Source organism: Odontesthes bonariensis, chromosome 10 (assembly GCF_027942865.1).
Source record: "Odontesthes bonariensis isolate fOdoBon6 chromosome 10, fOdoBon6.hap1, whole genome shotgun sequence".
In the NCBI taxonomy this organism is placed as follows: Eukaryota; Metazoa; Chordata; class Actinopteri; order Atheriniformes; family Atherinopsidae; genus Odontesthes; species Odontesthes bonariensis.
The window spans coordinates 14,625,790-14,647,465 of record NC_134515.1 but is presented as its reverse complement, the minus strand read 5'-3'; the positions used below and the strand labels follow the sequence as shown (position 1 = coordinate 14,647,465).

The following is a 21,676-nucleotide window of genomic DNA, read 5'->3' as shown; positions in this document are numbered from 1 at the left end:
AGCTGCAACTTACGTCAAATACTTCTCAAGTGGAGCCAAGATTGCGTTTAAACTTAAATTTGAAAACTTATCTCACCTGCTCACAAAAATCACACACGTTGACCATGATCTGAAGCTCTCGGCCACATGTCTCTGCCCTACACAGGAAGTCCTCCAGGCCCGATTTGAAGGTGCAGACAAAATTCCTGAAAAGGTCTGTTTCTGGGTAGGAGAGCCCACTCTGCTGGAGTCGCTCTGCCTCTGACACTAATGACATGGAATGGTGTCTGCGGTCCTGGAGGAGGAAGGACAGAGAGATTCAGACAGCTAGATCAACAGACGGACACAAATACAAAGAGAAGATAAAATACACTAACTTAGACTCACATTAGCTTCAATCAGGAAAGCAGTGAAGCTGTTGAGGATCTGCTCCATCCTGTCTCCAGACTCCTCGACTGATTCAGCTTCCAGCAGGTGGCGCTCTCCTTCGACAGTAAACCACTGCAGAATCTGCACAGAGAGATGAAGGATGACAATACTATATTCAGTACAGAACTTTAAGATGTGATGCATGTATTCACAACGATATCTGTTACAGTCTGACATCCAGTATTACTTATTGAAGCTCTTGGCTTGTATACAGTAGTACAGACTATAATACTCTAATAAACTGCTCAATGATAGCACTTTAGTGGCTGTGTTTGTTGTTTTACATGTAGTTTAATGTCTTTTCATTATGTGTGTGTTTTCTTTGAAAGAAGTATTCAAATTGTCCTTGTTTTCTTTCTTTTACTAAATACAAATATCAATACTATAGTGTTTTATTGTAGATGTTGCACAAGCAGAAGATAATCAAACTTAAACTTTAACACGATACAGATCGTAAGCTACCATCAGTACCAAAATATGATGTAATACAGTGAAGGCAAGAAAGAAAAAGTTCCAAATATTGTCAATATTTCTAGACACTTCTGAACTAATTATATCAATCCCATGATCTAGGTGTTAGAAAAACAAAATTATTGTGTGTTTCATTTAACTATTGATTTAAGATTTTGATTCACACAAATTCAAAAATTGCATTCTTCATCATTTTTCAAATATTTTAAAATGTTTTAAAAGTGAGAAATGTCTCATCTGAACCATTTGTTACTGTATATGTAAAAAATAATGAACCTGTTTGAAGTGTCCCTCTATCTCTCTGAGTTGCATCAGGTACTCCAGGTGTTCCAGTGACATGTTGGTTCTCTGCACGAGAACATGAGCCTGCTCCTCCACGTGGTTATACAGGCTGGTCACTGAGTCCACTGCATCACTGTATGAAGGGGAAAATGACATCAAAAGCTCAAAATACAACTAATACATGTAGTCATAAATTGTTCTTAGTGTGCTCCGAAACTCCTCTGACTTACTTACCTGATAAAAGAAAAGTTATGTGGAAAATGGCTAGTTTTACTCTGACTGGGAGAAAATACTTGGCTTATTTAAAAGGTGCTGCACCTCTTTTCACTTCTTTTATCATATGTATTATTGACTCTACAGCTTCTGTGCAGATTCAAATGTGATGTTTCAGCATTTTGATTTAAAAAGTTATCATTTACACTTTCAATAAAGTCTTAATCTTATAAAAGCAGAACATTGAATCAAGTCACAGCAACACCTCAGATTTTTCTTTGCAAACCTACAGTGTGAGAGCAGGATTTTTGATGTATACCTTAGGTCCTCACAGTGAGGGTATTTTAAGTCACTCTCTTTCCTTAGTCTCGCCAGGATGGCCCCACCCTCCCTCTGCAGTCTGACCAATCGGATATCCTCCAAGACATCTCTCATCAGAGTTCTCTGGTCCATCATGCATTGCTGCACAGTCTGTTAGACAAAAACTATTTTAAAATGATACAGTTGATGCCTCTGTTTTCTTATTGTTTACCATGTGCCTCCACTGATATTCTTGACGTCTACAAAAGCTATTAACTACATATCATGTTATCAGTGATGACAGAGTATATAACTTGGGATAAACTAACCTTTCAAGCGCTAAATAGTAACATGAGAAATCAGCTGAAGGATGGTGTTAAGTTACCTGTACAGTGTCTGTCATCTGGGGTTCCTCTAATTTCCAAATGGCTCTTAGTAGCAGGCTGGATGCCTCATGAAGATCATTAACAAATGGGAAGAGTCTCTAAGAATAAATGATTTTGACAAGTGTAAATTGTAAGCAGTGAAGAAGGAATTTGTGCATCCCTTTATTAGAGAAAAAACAAGAAAATTCAAGGAGAAACAGGTAATCTATTAGTGTAAGTGTCTCACCTGGTGCAGCTCCATCCAGTCACAGTAGCTGTGAGACAGCGTGCCATCCAGGCGGGAGCTCAGCTGATTCACCTCTGCCAGTTTAAGCAAGGCTTTCATCGATGTCACCACATCAGTCTGCCTCAAGATTAAACATCCCAGATTTACAGGAAAATCCTTATATCTTTACCAACTAGATTAACCCATTACAGTGCAAAGCAAATTATATTTTTTCATTCATTGTCGATAACCTCTATGGCTGAAACACATATTGATAAAAGAGGTTAAGGAGATTTAGAGACAACTCTAAATAATTGCCCTTCATTGGTAATCCAAACATAGATGTTTCAACATATGCAATGTCTTTTAATAATGAGCTAAAAAAAAGCTGACCTGTATCCCAGGACATCTTTCTGGCCGAAGGCTGTTCTCTTTGTCCACCAGCAGTACAAAACTATTCACTGCACTGGGACACTGCTCCTGAAACCAGTTAACAATAAATCAATCAATAATCGATTGATATATGATACTAAAGTGATTAATGAATTATAATAACAATAATAATACATAATATAATTCATACTAGAATATTAGAATAATAGAAAGAATTTAGTCCATCTACGTGTACGTATACTACTTGATTTTGAGTTACACCCTTTTATTCATCATAACAAATAAATCCATCCACACATTATCGAAACAAATAGCAGTTTTGTTAGATAAATAAAAGCAATGTCAACAATCATAACAGTTACATGCACGGTTGAGGCGAACGGTGGTCACAGCTTAAACTCGGCAGTTTAACTGGACCACCATCCTTGTCCCAGAATACATATGTGGGAATGGAGTCGAGCTATAGACTAAAGTATGTCTGACACCATGATGCTGTGAAATGTGGTGAAGATCATTCATGACATACTGCTGCTTCATTTGTTCTCTGTGAGGGATAATCTTTCAAGTAAATATAGCCAAATTCATTGGACAGACGTTATCTTTAAGTGGTTTGATGGAAATGGTGCTCTTTGTCAAATGTCACTGCGGCCACAAAATCAGGGTTTTAAACCGGGTTGAGTGACAGTCTGGAAATGCTTCGAGAGACTGGGAACAGACATATATTGACAAAATGGGCTGCTTTTCAGTCCATGACAGGGACAACACAGAAACAAACGAGACAAATAGCCATGCACACTCATACTCATGACACTCTAACATGCATGTTTTTGGTCTGTGGGAGGAAGCATGAGTACCCAGAGAGAAAAAATGCAAACTCCACACAGAAAGGCCCCAGATGAGATTTGGACCAGGAACCTTCTTGATGTGAAATGACAATGCTAACCATCACACCACTGTCCAGCTAGTCATGTTAATATGCTGATTTGATAATTCTAACACTTGCAAATGTTTTATGAACTGTATCATGTAGTTAGAATAATAGTAATTATTCTATTTTCATGATATAATGCACTGCAATCATGATTACAAGTAAATTTAATGAAAAAAATGTTTTTACAATACACATAACTATTAATAGACCAGAGCAACGTAAAGCACGGATTGTTCGTAGAAGCTGATACATAATTAATGACCTGACTTTTCACTCACAATTTCTAATATGCAAAACACAGCGGTCACGCCAGATGTTAACATGCAAACAGCAACTAACTCAGAGCTGTTGTGCTCTGTTGAAATGCAGAAGTCAGTTTGCCTTTTACCTGAAGAGCCATCAAAGCCTTATACAGCTGTGGTTGTGGATTTGTCCTCCTAGCATCAAAAATGAGCGTCATCCCAGCTTCTCTGATCTCCTTTCTGAATACAGACACAGAGTGGGAAAAGGTGACTTTTTAAATAAGTTAAACCTTACAAGTGGCTCTGTCAAAGATTACATGAATCCTTAAGATTCACAAAGATTCATTAATGTAATTATTCAAACTGTCTCTTAAGGAAGTTAACTTATTACATTTAACTGCATTTTGATGACGTCTCTATTGAATGTTTTAATAAGGCAACAAGCTCAAAAGTTGTCTACAGATTGCAGATGTTTCTTCAGATTTGAAATAAACTATTCTAATATGTACACCTTTTTTTAGTGCGGTAAACCAGCTCTACACCTACACTCTACAATATTGCCTGAGAGATCTTCTTGATACTTCTTGATACTTTCTGATGCTTAAAGCTCCATGTAAACCGTCCTACTCTTAAAAAGGTTGTTCAAGTTTGTCTTCTTGCAAGTTGTTTGGAAACATCCCATAAGAAGATATAATTGGATTATTGCAAAAAGACTCAAGTATCTAAAATACAACAGAGATAACCACAGAAATAGAAAAACTGTCCTGCAGCTTTTTTATGTGCAAACTGATTTACTTCTTCCTTACCTGGTGATGGAGTGGAAGTAGATCAGCATCTGGAAGAGCTCCTGGCTTGTTACAGCCGATCGCCATCCCTGGTGCTCTCCATAAAGTTCAATTATTGCCCTGCCGGTCCTGTCTCTGCAGCCTAGAGGAATTACAGAAAGGAAACATCTAAAATGATGTTCTCTGTAAATGAAGATTTCCATAAGCCATGCGACCCTTCCACCAAAGTCAGAAAGAGGGAAACTTTCGTTTAATGTGGTAATCAAAAGACAGTGAATCTACCAACTGATCGCAGCACATCAAAGAATATGATACAGGAGGATTTTCACATGATTTCTTATTGTGCAATGTAAACTATTTTGTACTATGCACAATTAATTACTGATCTTATTTAGTGAATCTAAAATTACCTGTGAGAGATGCTACACCTAGATAAAGAGGGTGGGCTCTGGGGTCTGGGGGTCCCAGGGGCAGATGGTCAGGTCTGGGACGAGCAGAGGCACGCTGGGAGACCTTCTGCTTTTCTGTCATGGGAGGAGGATCGGTCTTTGACGGCTTCTCCGTTTGATGGCCATTTCCACTTGATATAGGTGTACTGCCAGGCTGCTCACCAACTGTAATAAGTGTTTTTCATTTAGTTAGAATGAAGATAATAAAAACTGGTCCAAATCTGATAGCAAACTGAACAGAACAGAACTCTGTACCTGTAGTCATCTTCCTGTTAATCTTGGGCGAAACCAGTCGAAATGCTGTGCTGTTTTTACATTTAACCACATGTAGCTGGGGAACCTCTGGGCGTGACTTAAGGTTTTCTTTTCTCCTGACATTTTGACCTTCAACAATAACCAGTTCACACTTTTCTGAGGTGTCCACCACTGCTGTGGAGAGGGAAGAACCTCTTCTGTCTGATACAGTGTCTCCTCCGTTTTGTGGTGCTGTTAGAGATGTTAAGTTTGAACTGGTTCTGTTTTGTAGCTTTTCATGAGTCTTGAAGGTCAAATGCATCCCGGAAATTTCCCTTGAACTCAGTGGTAATCTATGGTGCTTGGAAGACACATCTGAATGTATAAGACCATTTGTACCTGACACAACATTGGCGTTTATTCTTGCTTCTGCTGCTGGATTTGTTCTGTTCACATTGTGTATGGTGCCATAAGATTTGGGTGATTGTGCATCACTAAATGCTGCAGAATTCTTCTCAGATACATGGTCTGGTTGCCCAACAAATTGCAAAGTACTACTTTTCCTGTATTCCACAGATGGAGAAAGGTTTGAATCTCCTGGTTTCCAGTGTGAAACAGTGTTTATTTCCCCAGACTCCTCACAAATGTCTTCAGTGAGAGAGGGAGGATGCTGGTCACATCTTATTCCTTGAACATCACACCATGGATCTTCTGGTTCAGTCCCAAGTTGTCCCCGTCTTTTATCACACTGTGAGAAATCACCATCCTCCTCCACCACAGCTAACAAATTCCCTCTGTCTTTCTCAGTTCTAAAAGAGACAGGGTTTTGAATAGCAGCCTGGTAGGAGTCCCTGTATCGACATCTCAGGTCTTGAGCTCTGGTAGCCTTTCCACCCTGTCGCCTTTCCATGCATGGGGTGCAGGGCTTCTCTGCAAAGCGAACAGTGCGGACACACTGGGAAGGTTCGAGGGGGTCACAATAAGAGAGATGTGTTTGGGAATGGTGATTAATGGATGGAGGTCCCGCTTGGGCAGACATGTTGGGACTCAATGATAAAGGATCCACAGATCTAGAATGACTTTGTGATTTTGTGGGTAATGGCCCATGTACTTGTGTCTCCGTGGACAGCGGCAATTGTGTGGCTAGCTGACTTTGTCTATGTGGATATCTTTGCATTTGTGAGTCACTTTGTCTACGTTGTTGCACAAGTGACTGTTGTTCAGTGAGTGACTGATCATTTCCAAAAAGCATGCTGGCCTGCAGTATATCTATGTATTCCCCTTCAGCAACAGTGTGGGCTACTGGCCCACATCTGCTCATATCTTGCACCTTTGTATCTTTCTGTTTATCTTGTAATGTATTTTCAGGAACAATTACACCTTTTTTCTCATCTTTACATTCAGTTATACTACTATTTGCAGTGGTTCGTGTCTCTGAAACAGTGCTTGTTTTTGTGGTTGTATTTGGATTTATCCCAGTGAAGCGGCTGTCCCATGTATTAGGGGACACCCAGCCTATTGGCTTACTCTCTGTGTCAGTTTCTTTAACTTTAACCAGTTGTGATGTAGCCGCACTAGTATCCACCAGGCAAAGTGACACAGCAATGCCGTGCTTTGCTGGACAAATTCTAGTCTCCACAGTGAAGGCAAACGGTTGTGACGAGGATGTTAAAGTTGAATTCTGAATAGTAACAGGATGTTGTTTTACTGCAGATTCCTTTGAAGAAGAAAGAGGTGATGATTTATCATATGAGCAATTCTCTGGAAAATTAGGAAGAGGAGGAGGAAGAGGAAGCGGTAATGGAGAATATGATGGAGGAGCAGAGGCCATACTACTCCCAGCACTTCGGGGAACATCCACAAATTCAGGCACGGCCACCCGTTCCCATGGTAACCTCACCAAGCCTTGTTCGGTGGCAAGCAAACATTGTCTGAGAGGCGTTCCACTGCGGTCGTGGTTGATGTCATCTAACCAGTCATGGCTGAATATACAAGGATAAGAGGTCTCATCAATTGGGGTCTCCTCTGCAAACCCCGCCTCTTCCAGGAGGCTGCAGACCACGATGCGAGCTGATTGGTCACAGAATGGTGCCACCTGGAGATAAAAGTCTCCAGGCCGAAGTAACAGGGGGTCGATGGGAGCAAGGTGGACAACAACTTGGTCACGTAAACACAGAGGCCAGCCCTCACAGAGGAACAGACCATCAGAGTACTGAGCCTAGAGGGAACAAAGGCATAGACAATACATGACTTAAACAGGCACATTTTTTACTTTGAGCAATTAATACTCCATTTTAACAAATGTCTGTTTATTCAGAAAACTTTATTTATCCCATCAGTGGGCAATTAGGTTTGCAGTCCCAGTCTCCATCAATCAACATTAAAGTATAAATAAGAGAAATACTTTAATGTTTAGATACACAACTGTAGTGCACATGCATGACTTACACATGCAGCCTGCTGCACAGTGTCTAAGATGTGCTTGGCTGGAACCAGAAAGTCCAGGTAACACCGCAGGGCATCTCCCTGGTAACGACTGCCAATGATTTGGAAGAGCTGGCTGAGCAGAGTCGGAGCGGTGGCATCGAAGGGCGGATACAGCACTGATAGAAGGTTCTGGATTGAGCCTTCCACGGAATCAAGGTTCTGCAAGCAAAAAAAGTAGAAAGCAAAGATTTAAAGATTTAGCTTTGTTCACTTATCACAAAATAGCCAAGTTGCCAATCGTAAAGACATGTTACCTGGATAAAAACTGACATTCTCAAATCCAAACTTCACTGACCTTAAGAATATATTGCAAAATGATGTCATTTGTGACTTTATAGATATATACTGTATGTCATCTCATATATATTCATGTGCAGCTGCTGGGAACTGGAAAGTGATGACAGACAAGGCCCTGCAGCAGTTAATGTTTCATTCAAAAAAAGGTCATGATTCGCTGTTATAACTTTAATAGTTTGAAATTCAAATTAAACATTTAGAATAAGTCCTGAGGTGATTAGATTTGTTGTCATTTATCAGCAGATGTTTAAATGATCAGTCAGTGAAAACTTTAAGAACATGTCTTTACCTTTTTCTGTCCTACCAATGGTCCAATGATGGTTTATGTATAATTACATAAAACAGACAAATAATAAGAAGGCAGATTTATTTCAGATTCAAGATGCTGAACAAACAGTTTTAAACAAAATGTTGGGACATCTAGGCCTTTAAAGAGAGCCAAATACATTCTAAAAATGAACTTTTTAAAGTTGTAATACTGTCTGACAAATTCCTGATTTTAATTAAACCAATTAGTTTGTGCAGGAATGTAAAAAGGGTTAATAGATAGATGCCAGTTTGTCAGCCTTCCAGATCTTTTCCAGCTCTCTAAAATATGTTGAGCTCTGTGATTGGTGGAGCCACTGTAGAATTACAACACAATATTAATGCAGTGAGGGATCTATTTCAAATGAAAGTTAAATTAACCAGTCATATGTTTTACTGAAATGAGTGGACTGGGTAAACACAAGTTCTGCTTGTTGTGGCACCATGACAAACAAGATACCTGAAGGCTTTTCAGCAGTTTTAAATTGGGAAACATCTCAGAACTACAACAGAACAAAAGACTACCCAGCTGGCCTGTTACTCAGCCAGTGAGAAGGACATAAATGTCAATTTATTAGCTGTGTATTTCTGAAGATAACTTTTAATGCAAACTTGGAGTTAACCACTAAAAGAAGACCTACACTGAGATGAATGTGGTGCAGAAAATCAAGACTTTTGTGAAGCATTTACACTCCACCAGCTCTGCCCAGTACTCCTCAATCAATCCAGGATCAATCGCAAAAGCTCCTGGGATTGTTTTCCATTTGGAAATAAGGGTTTTCTAATTTGAAGAGTGTATCCAAGTCAGTCTATTACCATCAACTCCCAAGTAATGTAATGGCATCATTAAATGAAAAGTGATAAAAAAAATTTCATGGGCCGCTGTGCCAGCTGCTTTTATTCTGATTGCTGCATCAACTGTTTTGTAGCCTGTGTTAAAGTCTATTGGGGAAGCAGTCCTTATGCTTAATCAGTCATTAAATTACCAAGTTCATCAATTGCTTTCACCTTAAATCTACACAAGCATTTTTCTAAATAAAACATGACATGCATTTAATAAGCTGGTTTTCCAATCTAATATCTGTTGATATATTTACTTATATGTGATTACTGGTGTTTTTCTTGTGAGTGCATTCTAATACTGTGTGAACTAAATGTAACAGAGATGGTTTTATGTGCTCAGCTTTTAAGCATTTTGTGACCTGCGCCACTGTTGCCACTCAGCTGAGTGTATGTACAGCTGGTGTTGGCTCCAAAAATGACTTTTTTTTGTTTGTTTTTGGTAGTTACAGTTTCTAAATCACATTGCCAGACTATTACCTTAACTCTTGTTTTAAAGCTGGAGTGGTTAAAAGAGGTGGAGGTTGGACAATTTTTGCTTTTGGACAATTATATGAAAGGACAGTGGCAATGTTTGCTGTGTCGAAAACCTGTACAAACACAGACACGCCGTGCTTGGCTTTACATGTAGAGGAAGCTAGCCTGACAACACACACAAGTAAACAGTGTGATGACTGTTTCCAAGGCTAGCTAGACTCCTGGTTTATGGTTTCACATTCCCTTTGACCTGAACTCATGGCCTCCAACCCACTTTAAGGCATTACTTTATTTAGCCTAGCAAAGGCCACAGCAGCATGTATATACATGGCTGAGACTCTAAAGGGAGAAATGTACGTTCAAGATATGTAATATGTCGATATGTAATGTCGACATTTCTACTTTTATTTCTCCCAATTTCCGGTGGCCACTGTGCTGACCTAGGCTGATCGGCTGCTAGCTGTGACGCTAACACAAAGACACAAGTTTTGGGGATCTGATAATCTTATTTACCAAACGGCCAGGAGATGAGGACAAAACTGTTTTGCCTTATTGATATTATGTTTGAGTAATTGATTACACACAGCTGAGGTGTTCCAAAATGTAGGGATAAAAAACAACAACAACAAAAACATGCATATAAAGAGATAGAAACAGGGAAAGTTATGTCAGGGTGTGGGGAATAATATTTGCTCATACCATAATTGACTTCTGCCAGTTCAGCTCTGCTACCAATTCCTCCACTCTGGCTTTAAGAGGAAATTGCAGCACCTTTGCTTTATATAAAGCCTTAACACTTGTGGATTTGTCCTGTTTAAAGGTTGCTCTGTGCATTATTTCCTTCGAGGTTTGTTGTTTTTATATTTTCCACTGCATGTTCTCCTTTTTTTCCTTGTCAACCCTCTCCAGAATCTCATCCTCTTACATTATTATCTAAAAACTCTTGACTCTCCATCGGGCCACAGGCCCAACAGGTCCGGAAACAACATTATAACTTTTTTTTAACATTATCAGAACTTTTTGGTCAGTTTGCCACACCCTGCTGGGGCAAAACCCAACAACAACTATCATGATAACATGATAACATTACCGTAACTATGGAAACAGTGGTTGGGGAGATGTCAAACGAGAGCATGATGAGGATGCTCGCAGGTAGCTCAGTAGCACATAATATAGAGTAAATAAATTTAGATCACAGCTCACATAAATTCTAAATTAAAGGTTTTCCTGAAGACAATTGAACACCTGCTTCATCAGCTCTTTAAAAACATCAGTGAAAGGAGTCCGTATATTTGGGCTTCTGATTCTTGGCAAAGGGCAGCTTGGAAATAGCAGAATTCTAAATGCCTGTGACCTTAAGATAAAAAGTTAAGAGAGATGTTGGTTTGGGTCTCCTGGCAGCAGTGATACATGCAAAGTAAAGGAAGTGTTTGCCTTCTTACACATTATACACATTATTATTTATATGAGTCATTTATGTGAATCAGAAGCAGGAATCATTTAACATTCTTTTGAAGTGATTGTTGTTGTTTTTTTTTTTTTTTTTAAATCCATGTGAATACTTGTTTGTCTGCCTCGTGGTGTGCAAGTGTGTCTCTGTGCGCTGGCCAGCATACCGTCGCTGCAGATTCACACGGCTCTATATAAACACCCAGATCTCTCTCACTCAACCACTGAAATAAATGACGATGCTCACATTACTGTGGATAAGATGTCTCAGTGCTGCAGCTGAGGACAGTTTGAATATCTCTGTCCAGTATCATTATGAAACAGAAATAGTCCTTGGACATTCCTGAAGTTAAGCAGGCTCCTGCCTGGGCAAGAAAAATCTTCAACAATGAAAAAATTGGGAAGCACACAGTGTGGCTTTAGACATTCCAGTGGCACATTTAAACTTGTGTACAGTGACGTGACCTTTTTTATTTTTTTATTTCTTTAATCTGAAGTTTACCTCTTTCAGCTGATGTTATCTGGTTGGGAGTGACAGGAAATGCAGGGATAGTGGATGTCATCCCAGGCCGGATATAAACTGGGTCACTGTAATTATATGGTGCTCTTTAAGGTCCCCTAAACTACGCTACCAGGATAACCCTAAATATGCCATTATAAGAAAACCCTTTTAATAAAATAAAATGAAAACATGCAAATAATATACTTAGCTCATATTTAAAAAAAAACAAAAAAAAACAGGAGACAGTAAAAGACAATAAACTGTCCATATTTTTAAGTATTTAGTTTGAAAATTGTAGCCCTCATAACTTCACTTCAGAAATTCCCTCTTTACTTCCTCTTATTTACATCACAACAACACTTCTTCTCAGATTACAAGTCTGATGAAAAAATCCCATCAAACATTCAGTCTCTTAATATTACAAAAACAAAATGCCTGAGAAATATGTGAAACACAATAAGCACAATGTTCAGATTTGGCCAAACTTCAAAATGTCAACACTCATGCAGCCTTGAAATAAGCATGAGAAGCATCAATTTCCTGTGTTTATGTCTGCTTCTTTTCATCTGAGCTAACACACACAGATTCCCTACTGGATTACACAAACTATTTCAAATGGTTTTTCTGCTGCCACACAAATACGGAATATTGATTTATGTCAGTTATCTTACAGGAAGGAGCCCTCCCCGTCCGATTGATTATCACAGCCACAGCATGCAATTCTATATCCCTAACAATTTATTCTTTTTAGGAAGTTTTAATGACAGTTAGCTTAAAAGGACAATATATACACTCTTCAAAGGTTTTTTAATGAGTCTACACTGGCACAGATGGCTGTGTATATATAATTTTCCAGTCAATTTGAAATAAAAATATCACTTCAACAATGGTATATGTTTTGGAGCTACAAAGGTTTTATGTGGAAGATGATCAACCAACATATGCCTCCAGTCATGGGAATGCACAATTTGTCAAATCACTGACAAAGGATATAACAGGGATATATTCATGGAAGATATTAGCAGAGAAGACAAAACCTTTTAACAGTGCTTTTCTCCCACCAAAAGTGGCTGTTCAAAGCAAAACAAATCAACTCACTGGTGTCTTTCCTCATCTTTAAGATCAGTTAATCTAACCTGATGCACCAAATGTCACACAGAACCATCAGAGGTGTTGTCAATGGACATTGTTAAAAAAAGGGCAAGAGCTTTCAAAAACACTTTACAGGTGAATAGAGGAACCATCTGTCTATAACCATCAATCATGAGTTAGAATCTATCAATAAGCTCAACAATTGGTACCGATTAATTCAAACGTTTGCCAAAACTGGTTTCAAGAAGTGTGAAATGATATTCTACACAGAAAAAAAAAAGCCTTGGGTATCATCCTTTGCACTTCTTTCAAAGGAAAAATACTGACATTACTGATGCTATAAGTGTCTTTATTAAACTGTTTAGAAGAACCATGGACACCGTGTACCCTCCCCCTGGAGCCATGCCCGGGGGTGGGGCCCGCCGGCGAGCGCCTAGTGGCTGGGTCTGTGCCCGTGGGGCTCGGTCGGGCACAGCCCGAAGAAACTACACAGGTCCCCCTTCCGACAGGCTCACCACCCGTGGGAGGGGCGAAGGGGGTCTGGTGCCTTGTGAGCTAGGTGGCAGCCGAAGGCGGAGACCTTTGCTCTCTCTTCCACTCTGGAGTTGCCTGCAGTGAGAGGCGTAGAGCAGGTGTGGGCATACTTATTGCCCCCCGGCTGTGCGCCTGTACATTGGGGTTTACCCCGGTGGACGAGAGGGTAGCCTCCCTCCCCCTTAGGGTGGGGGGACGTGTCCTGACTGTTGTTTGTGCTTATGCACCAAACAGCAGTTCAGAGTACCCACCCTTTTTGGAGTCCCTGGAGGAGGCACTAGAGAGTGCTCCTCCAGGAGACTCCCTCGTCCTGCTGGGGGACTTCAATGCTCACGTGGTCAATGACAGTGAGACCTGGAGGGGCGTGATTGGGAGGAACGGCCCCCCCGATCTGAATCAGAGTGGTGTTTTGTTATTGGACTTCTGTGCTCATCACGGACTGTCCATAACGAACACCATGTTCAGGCATAAGGGTGTCCATATGTGCACTTGGCACCAGGACACCCTAGGCCGCAGCTCGATGATCAACTTTGTGGTTGTATCGTCGGACTTGCGGCCGCATGTCCTGGACACTCGGGTGAAGAGAGGGGCGGAGCTGTCAACTGATCACCACCTGGTGGTGAGTTGGCTCCGCTGGTGGGGGAGGAAGCCGGTCAGACCTGGCAGCCCCAAACGTATTGTGAGGGTCTGTTGGGAACGGCTGGCAGAATCCCCTGTAAGGAGGAGTTTCAACTCCCACCTCCGGCAGAGCTTCAACCATGTCCCGGGGGAGGTGGGGGACATTGAGCCTGAATGGGCCATGTTCCGTGCCTCCATTGTTGAGGCGGCCGACCGGAGCTGTGGCCGTAAGGTGGTCGGTGCCTGTCGTGGCGGCAACCCCCGAACCCGCTGGTGGACACCAGTGGTGAGGGAAGCCGTCAAGCTGAAGAAGGAGTCCTATCGGGCCTTTTTGGCCAGTGGGACTCTGGAAGCTGCTGATGGGTACCGACAGGCCAAGCGGAACGCGGCCTCGGCGGTTGCTGAGGCAAAAACCCGGGCTTGGGAGGAGTTCGGGGAGGCCATGGAGAATGATTTCCGGAAGGCCTCGAGAAGTTTCTGGTCCACCATCCGGCGGCTCAGGGGGGGAAAGCGGTGCACCGTCAACACCGTGTATGGTGAGGGCGGGGCTCTGCTGACCTCAACTAGGAACGTCGTGAGTCAGTGGGGGGAATACTTCGAGGGCCTCCTCAATCCTACCGACACGCCTTCCGATGAGGAAGCAGGGTTGGGGAGCTCGTACGTGGGGCCTCCCATTTCTGGGGCCGAGGTTGCCGAGGTGGTCAAAAAACTCCTCGGTGGCAAGGCCCCGGGGGTGGATGAGGTCCGTTCTGAGTTCCTCAAGGCTCTGGATGTTGTAGGGCTGTCTTGGTTGACACGCCTCTGCAACATTGCGTGGACATCGGGGGCAGTGCCTCTGGACTGGCAGATTGGGATGGTGGTCCCCCTCTTTTAAAAGGGGGACCGGAGGGTGTGTTCCAACTATAGGGGGATCACACTCCTCAGCCTCCCTGGTAAGGTCTATTCTGGGGTACTGGAGAGGAGGATCCGCCGGATAATCGAATCTCGGATTCAGGAGGTCCTAGCCCTGTAACAGTGGACCAGCTCTATACCCTCGGCAGGAGCCTGTAGGGTGCATGAGAGTTCTACATGTGTTTTGTGGACTTGGAGAAGGCGTTCGACCGTGTCCCTTGGTGACTCTTGTGGGGGGTGCTCCGGGAGTATGGAGTGCCGGACTCTTTGATTTGGGCTGTTCGGTCTCTGTATGACCGGTGTCAGAGTTTGGTCCGCATTGCCGGCAGTAAGTCGGACATGTTTCCTGTGAGGGTTGGACTCCGTCAGGGCTGCCCTTTGTCACCGATTCTGTTCATAATTTTTATGGACAGAATTTCTAGGTGCAGCCAGGGCGTTGAGGGGGTCCGTTTTGGCGACCTCAGAATCGGGTCTCTGCTTTTTGCGGACGATGTGGTTCTGTTGGCGTAGTCAAGGAGGCCCCGGGGAAGACCCAGGACACGTTGGAGAGACTATGTTTCTCGTCTGGCCTGGGAACGCCTCGGGGTCCCCCCAGAAGAGCTGGAGGAAGTGGCCGGGGACAGGGACGTCTGGGTTTCTCTGCTCAAGCTGCTGCCCCCGCGACCCGACCCCCGGACAAGCGGAAGATAATGGATGGATGGATGGATGGATATAAGAACCAAATGTCTGTCGTCAAGCCTAAATCTCACATGCATCTTCAACAGCCATGAACACAGAGCTGTTTTACATAATTATAAGCCGTCAAATCTCCCCACAATGGAGCTGTTACACAAGGTGACGGCTGCCAATAGAGACAAAATGTATTACTGTGAAACTCAGTTTGAATTTCACATTTCATAGCTAACCGGATTCACGTACTTTAAGATCACACTATGCAAGACCTCAAAAACAAAATATCAGGGTCACAACTTGAGACTGCACTTTTCCTCTGAGGTGAGAGGACTCCTGTCTGCGGCTCTGTGGAGTCATTCAACAAAAAATTACCCTCAAGAAAAGCTCTTGTGAGCCATTCCTTACAGAGATGTAATTTTGAGCAAAATTCAATTGTGCAGAGATGGTGACAAACCACAGAACAATAAATAAAGCACAACAGAGTTTCACATGAGCCATGGTAAAGGTTAAAGGTTTTCTCTCCAAAAAAGACCAGGAGAAACTCATCCATGCATTCATCTCCAGTAGACTCGATTACTGTAATGCTCTTTTAACTGGACTTTATCACATCTGGAGCATTAAACATCTGCAGCTCATCCAGAACGCTGCTGTTAGAGTTTTAACCAGGACAAAGAGATCTGAACACATCACACCAGTTTTAAAATCTTTACACTGGCTTCCAGTCAGTCACAGAATAGATTTTAAAAGCCTGCTGATGGTTTACAAATCCCAGAACGGTTTAGGCCCAAAATACATCTGTGATATGTTCAGAGAATATAAAGCCAGCAGAGCTCTTAGATCCAAGGACTCAGGTCAGCTGGTCCAGTCCAGAGTCCAGACTAAACATGGAGAAGCAGCATTTAGCTGTTATGCTGCAAACAAGTGGAACAAACTGCCAGTGGACAGTAAACTTTCACCAAATGTAGACATTTTTAAATTCAGGTTAAAAACATTTCTGTTCTCATGTGTCTATGCATGAAATCTGCACGCTATCTTTGAACTTATCTTGATGGTTGCTTGTTTTTAAATTCATTTAAATTATTTTATTTGTTTCTCTTTATATTCTTTTATGTATTTTTGCTTGTATGTATGTATGCTTCTTACACTCCCTGCTGCAATGCTTTTATTTTATGTAAAGCACTTTGAATTGTTTTGTACATGAAATGTGCTATACAAATCAATTTGATTTGATTTGATGGAACAGGATGGGGAAACATTTTTTGTTAAAACACGTGTATACTGAATAATTTCAAGAAAGAAAGCAACGTGTTCAAATGATTCAAAAGACACTAATCCTTCATCATGAAATATTAGCTTTTAAAGCATCATTTGTGTTTACAAAATCCATTTAAATGTTCCCCTTAACTTGTCTTTCTCCTTTCTCTACCAGAAGATGTTAAAATGCAGATTTTCAAATAAACATTCTTGTTTATCCTTGTTAATTTTTTTTCTTTTATTACTAGTATGTTTGCCTGTAACTTTCCTGGATTGTGGTTGTCTTACATAACAACCAAAGTTAGAACACGAGATGAAAATCCACACCATATCCTGTTTCCCCAAAAACACATTTTTTAAAGCCATCCATCCATCCATCATCTTCCTCTTCTCCGGGGATCGGGTCGCGGGGGCAGCAGCTTAAGCAGAGAAACCCAGACGTCCCTGGGTTTTTTTTAAAGCATTTTTTATAAATAATTTACCTTTCTGTGCAATTTTCAGCTTGGAAATCTGCAGCAGAAGGGGAGATTACTCAGTGAAAAGGTACTAAATTCCATCTTCTGTCATAACAGCTCTATTTTTTTCTAGGTAAATGGATTTAGTAAAATTTACCTTTTAGTCTAAAAGCTGCACTTCCAATCTAAAAGTTACAAATAGTCACAAGTTATTTTTCTCTACATCTGTCTGTTTTCTTGGGTACAACATATTAACCCTCCACCAACTCACCACACCTGGTGTGAGTCATAAACACTACATAACCACAGAGGCTCAAAAATGGCCAGACAGTACATTTAGTAGCTTCACTGGGATCAGCAAATCGAAGCTTGCAGAAGGCAAACACCAATCATGATTGCCTTGATCAGCACAGCGGTTTGACAGTGGCTGGAAAGTGTCAATCAGGAGGTAGCGAGGCCTGTCTTTAAGCCATTAAAAACACGTCAGGGAATTATGAATGAGCTGAGCCTTTGAGCACATCTTTAAAATAATCATGAGTTGGCTGACGTATCCGTGTTGTGTGTGCATGTGGTGTGTTATTATATCAAAGTGTGGCTTAGCTTTCACTGACATGCTCATCTCATCTGTAATTAGCTCACAGCTGTGCTTAATGTAACTCATACTGGCAGATTTCATGACAAACAACCAGAACCAACCACTTAGATACAGGACAAACAGGTGAAGACACCCTTGTACTGATAAGAGAAAACATTAAAACAGGTAACACTGAATCCTAAATGTGTTCAGACACATACAAATACTACTGCACCAATTAGGACTCTTTCATGTTTGGATATATTTATACAAAGTGCATCACTGCAAACATTTTTGCTGAAAAATATTCTAAAAACCATTAATAAGATGGAGCTTGTAAATAGGCAGGAAGGTAGGAAGGTGATCAGACTGTGTCTTGTAGAGTCTTGTAGAGTAAAAATCAACATTTTGCACACCCATCAGTTAAACACTTTGAACTGCTGCCATGTGGCTGTGTCAGCTCAGTCAACTCCAACTGACTGACTTCTTGTATCTTTAAAAATGTTTCAGTGTCCTCTAAGTATACATGGCACCTCAGCCAAAGCAACACGATGGAGTGAGCTTTCCAGGTAAAAGGCAGGTGGTGATTTGTAGTTTAGCAAGCAAAGATGTTGGCCTGACTGTTGTGTGTTTTCCATTGAATCATCGGGACAGGACAAGATGTCTTTCTGCAGAAAGAAAAAGATGCTCTGTGTAACCTGGTCGGCACAGGAACAAATACCCAAACATTGAGGTCACTCTGAAAACAGGAATAGTCGGGTTAATGGACCCTGGCTTTGACGACATGGCAAATATGCAGGAAAGAGGGCGGGAAGATTTACACACACACACACACATACACACATAAACAGATTCATGCCAAATCAAACCTACAGGAGAGCTGGGCGGGCATTTTAAAATCAGCTCCTAACAGCCAGTGAGTGCCAAACAAAATCGACTTTATGTACAAATGAGGCACACCCTCTCTGCAATGCACGTAGGTGTGACAACACATAGAAAAGACATTCATGGAGGAGTTTCCTCATCTGGATATGCAGGCTAAGACTCTGACAACAAACAAAATAAAACTAGGAAAGTATTTAGGTCCAGATTAAATTGCAAATTTCAAAAAGAAGTGATTTCCATCCGTCACCTTCCGGAGGCTAAAACATGCCTTCTGTCAGATATCGCATGACTCACATCTTACATGTCAGTAACAGGAAGGAGGCAGAAACAGTACAGTGGCTGGTTTGTGAAACCTGCCTTAATGCTCAGTAACCCGAGACTTTCACCTTGAGTCAAAACGCTCAGGCAGGGCAGCAGTCAGTGTAAGCTATGGGAAAAATGCTGCATGTATAGTACCCAGTCAGAGTAATGGGTGTTACAGTATAAAGGGGCCTCTTGTCAGGGCATAATAAATAAATGACTCTATGGTGCTATTTTAAAAGGGAGACAGGGGTGCAACTGTCATGTCCTCTGTATGTTACAAGGCAAAACTACATGTGTGAATCATTTCAGGTATGTTAACCAGAGCCAGGTGTGTATCATAAGATGTGTAGGGCTGATAGGAATGACCTTCAGAGTTTTACAGTTAAACAAACATATTCAAAACACAAATATATTAAAAATGAATAGCAAGTCCCACATTTTAGAATCTGGAACCATCTAAGGTTCAGTATTTTAGTTGATGTTAAAGTCCTTAAGTTCTGGTCTGTCACCTCAAATCACAGATGTAACAGGAAATTATATGAGTTCACTTCCTAGAGGCTGAAACTAATAACTATCAGGAACCTTATGTAATAACATGTAAACTTTTAGCAGGAAATACCAAGTTATGAAAATGACTGGGAAATAAGACAGAGAACAATGAAGATGCTACATAACAACTGCAGATTTAAGTGTAAATATGACCCAGGGTTGGCAGTTATTGTAAATAACCACTGGAAATTACAGAGATAAAATCATGTGTTCAGTCTCACCAAGAACGGGATGAATGTTAACACATCTCACAGAAAACAGAACAGATTGCCACTTTACCATCTTCCTTTCTGCTTGCTGTCTTTCCCATTCATCACAAGAGCTGCATTTTCTGAAATAATCCAAACGGAGTGACAATGATCCACAGAGCTGCTCCTGCTCAGTAGCTGCTGAACCAAAATGAAATCCATTCTGCTCAGCCACTCATGCACAGCTGAGTCACAGAGGGCTGATGAGCATTCATCAAGTCTTCAGCCAGTCCAAAAGAGACTGTGTCCCTCTATCTCTCCGGGTTACTGAGCACTCTTCCTTTTTTTCTGTTTTTCTGTCTCTCGGTGTTTGTTGTTTGCCTGTCAGAGCACCTCAAGTGCCGAGTGCTATGTTTGTCTGAGAGTGGGAATGTGACCAAACACGAGGAGAGCTGAGAGAGAGAGGGAGACAGAAAGAAACCGATCCTCACACTCAATCAAAGTATATGCAGTAGAGGTGGTGATTTGTTTCAAAGTAACTAGTTTGAGTACTCAAATTACTTTTTGTTTCAATGAGTAACACAACATGTGAGTATTGCAATTAATCAGTTATTTTTGTCTCTTTTTTATCTAAAAAATCTACTGTTTAAAAGGCGAATGTGAACCCCTGTTTCTGTTGTTGTTACAAAGAGCAGTCTGAGATGTATACCTCCAGCAAAGCTGAATAATAAACGGAAGTCAGACATGGATTTAGCCATGCTACGCCATGCAAATCTAATCACTTCTTTCTGAGTCGTCCTGCTAACAATAAGAAAAACAACCATACATAAATCAGAAAAACCTCCTTCGGAGAGGAAACAACAACCAAAAAGAGAAATTCCCAACCAATTAACATTGTCTCTGTTTCTCACAGCAGGTGGAACTGGTATAAGGTATCCAGTGAGCAAGATGGCAAATACATCAGCTTTTGTTTACTGCATTATCTTGAATTTGTAGCTGGAGAGAACCAGAAAAACACCCACAACAAAGTCCAAATCTCTGGGAGATAATAAGTGTCTCTCATCTGTTAAGAGTTCTCCTTTAAGTCTGAATAAGCCAAGTTCAGGTAACTTAGCTTACGTCTAAGTTAAGTACAGCTGCACAACACATTTGGTAAGGCTTTTGGAGGAAGAGAATGATGTTGTTGCCACAGCGCTGAAAAATTAAGCTAAAGTTTCACTTGGTTAACTAACAATTTTGTTGTGGGTTTAGTGGAGGGGAAGCTCCATTTAGAGCATGATCTATAGCAATTCTACTTGCCCTCTGAACAATATAACCAAAATGTACAAGAAACTGTGATGACATCATCAGATTTGGAGTCAGACAAGTACTCTTACAAAGTCCTTTTTCTGTAGATAACACTGCAACATGAAACTATTTAGTTCTTCATGGCAGGAATCTTTTAATGTAACAAGTTATTTTTAAAAGTAACATTACCCAGCACAAAGTACACACACACACACACACACATGCTTGTATAGAAACAGTCTAATACAGAGCCACCATACCTTCATTAATATGATAATTAATTCAAAATTCCAACAGTTAACTTGTTCCTTGATACAACCAATCCACCGTTAACTGAAACACTATAATATAAATTCAGTGTGTGTGTGTGTGTGTCTTTGTAAAACTCGAGTTGTAGACACAGTAAATCTGATCAAACTGCATCCGCTGAAGCACCGAAATGCAGCTACCAATCACTTTGATCTTACCATAAGAATAGGGCTGAGCTTAAACACGTGGTGCTTTTCATCAAGATGAGGCCACAGCTCTAAGAATATAAATCCATTTATTGTCCACTGACAAAATCATTTTCCTTTGTCTCCATAAAAACAGAAAGAAATGAGTGTGAAAAACGTCCTGGCACAATTTTTTTAACCTTGTTGGGAAACTGTAAATTGTGGACCAATGTACACATTTTATGTTCCGTCATGAGACTAAGTTGCTTTTATCCCCAATTAT

At 41.1% G+C, this 21,676-nt stretch overlaps 1 protein-coding gene across 2 annotated transcripts in view; it reads right to left on the bottom strand.

Annotated features, from left to right (window-relative positions):
- LOC142390741 (pleckstrin homology domain-containing family G member 4B-like) overlaps positions 1–20,068 on the bottom strand; it is a 31,099-nt gene extending 11,031 nt beyond the window's left edge. For both annotated transcript variants that reach the window (XM_075476410.1, XM_075476411.1), the window contains exons 1-13: positions 19,764–20,068; positions 7,748–7,945; positions 5,321–7,517; positions 5,027–5,230; positions 4,638–4,758; positions 3,978–4,071; positions 2,659–2,745; positions 2,287–2,403; positions 2,060–2,158; positions 1,694–1,845; positions 1,156–1,294; positions 367–489; positions 77–274 (exon numbers count right to left, since the gene is read on the bottom strand). In XM_075476410.1, coding sequence (XP_075332525.1) covers positions 77–274; positions 367–489; positions 1,156–1,294; positions 1,694–1,845; positions 2,060–2,158; positions 2,287–2,403; positions 2,659–2,745; positions 3,978–4,071; positions 4,638–4,758; positions 5,027–5,230; positions 5,321–7,517; positions 7,748–7,945; positions 19,764–19,766 — 3,732 coding nt within the window. In that variant the 5' untranslated portion in view covers positions 19,767–20,068. The remainder of the gene's footprint in view (positions 1–76; positions 275–366; positions 490–1,155; positions 1,295–1,693; positions 1,846–2,059; positions 2,159–2,286; positions 2,404–2,658; positions 2,746–3,977; positions 4,072–4,637; positions 4,759–5,026; positions 5,231–5,320; positions 7,518–7,747; positions 7,946–19,763) is intronic.
- Between the last annotated feature and the right edge of the window lie 1,608 nt (positions 20,069–21,676).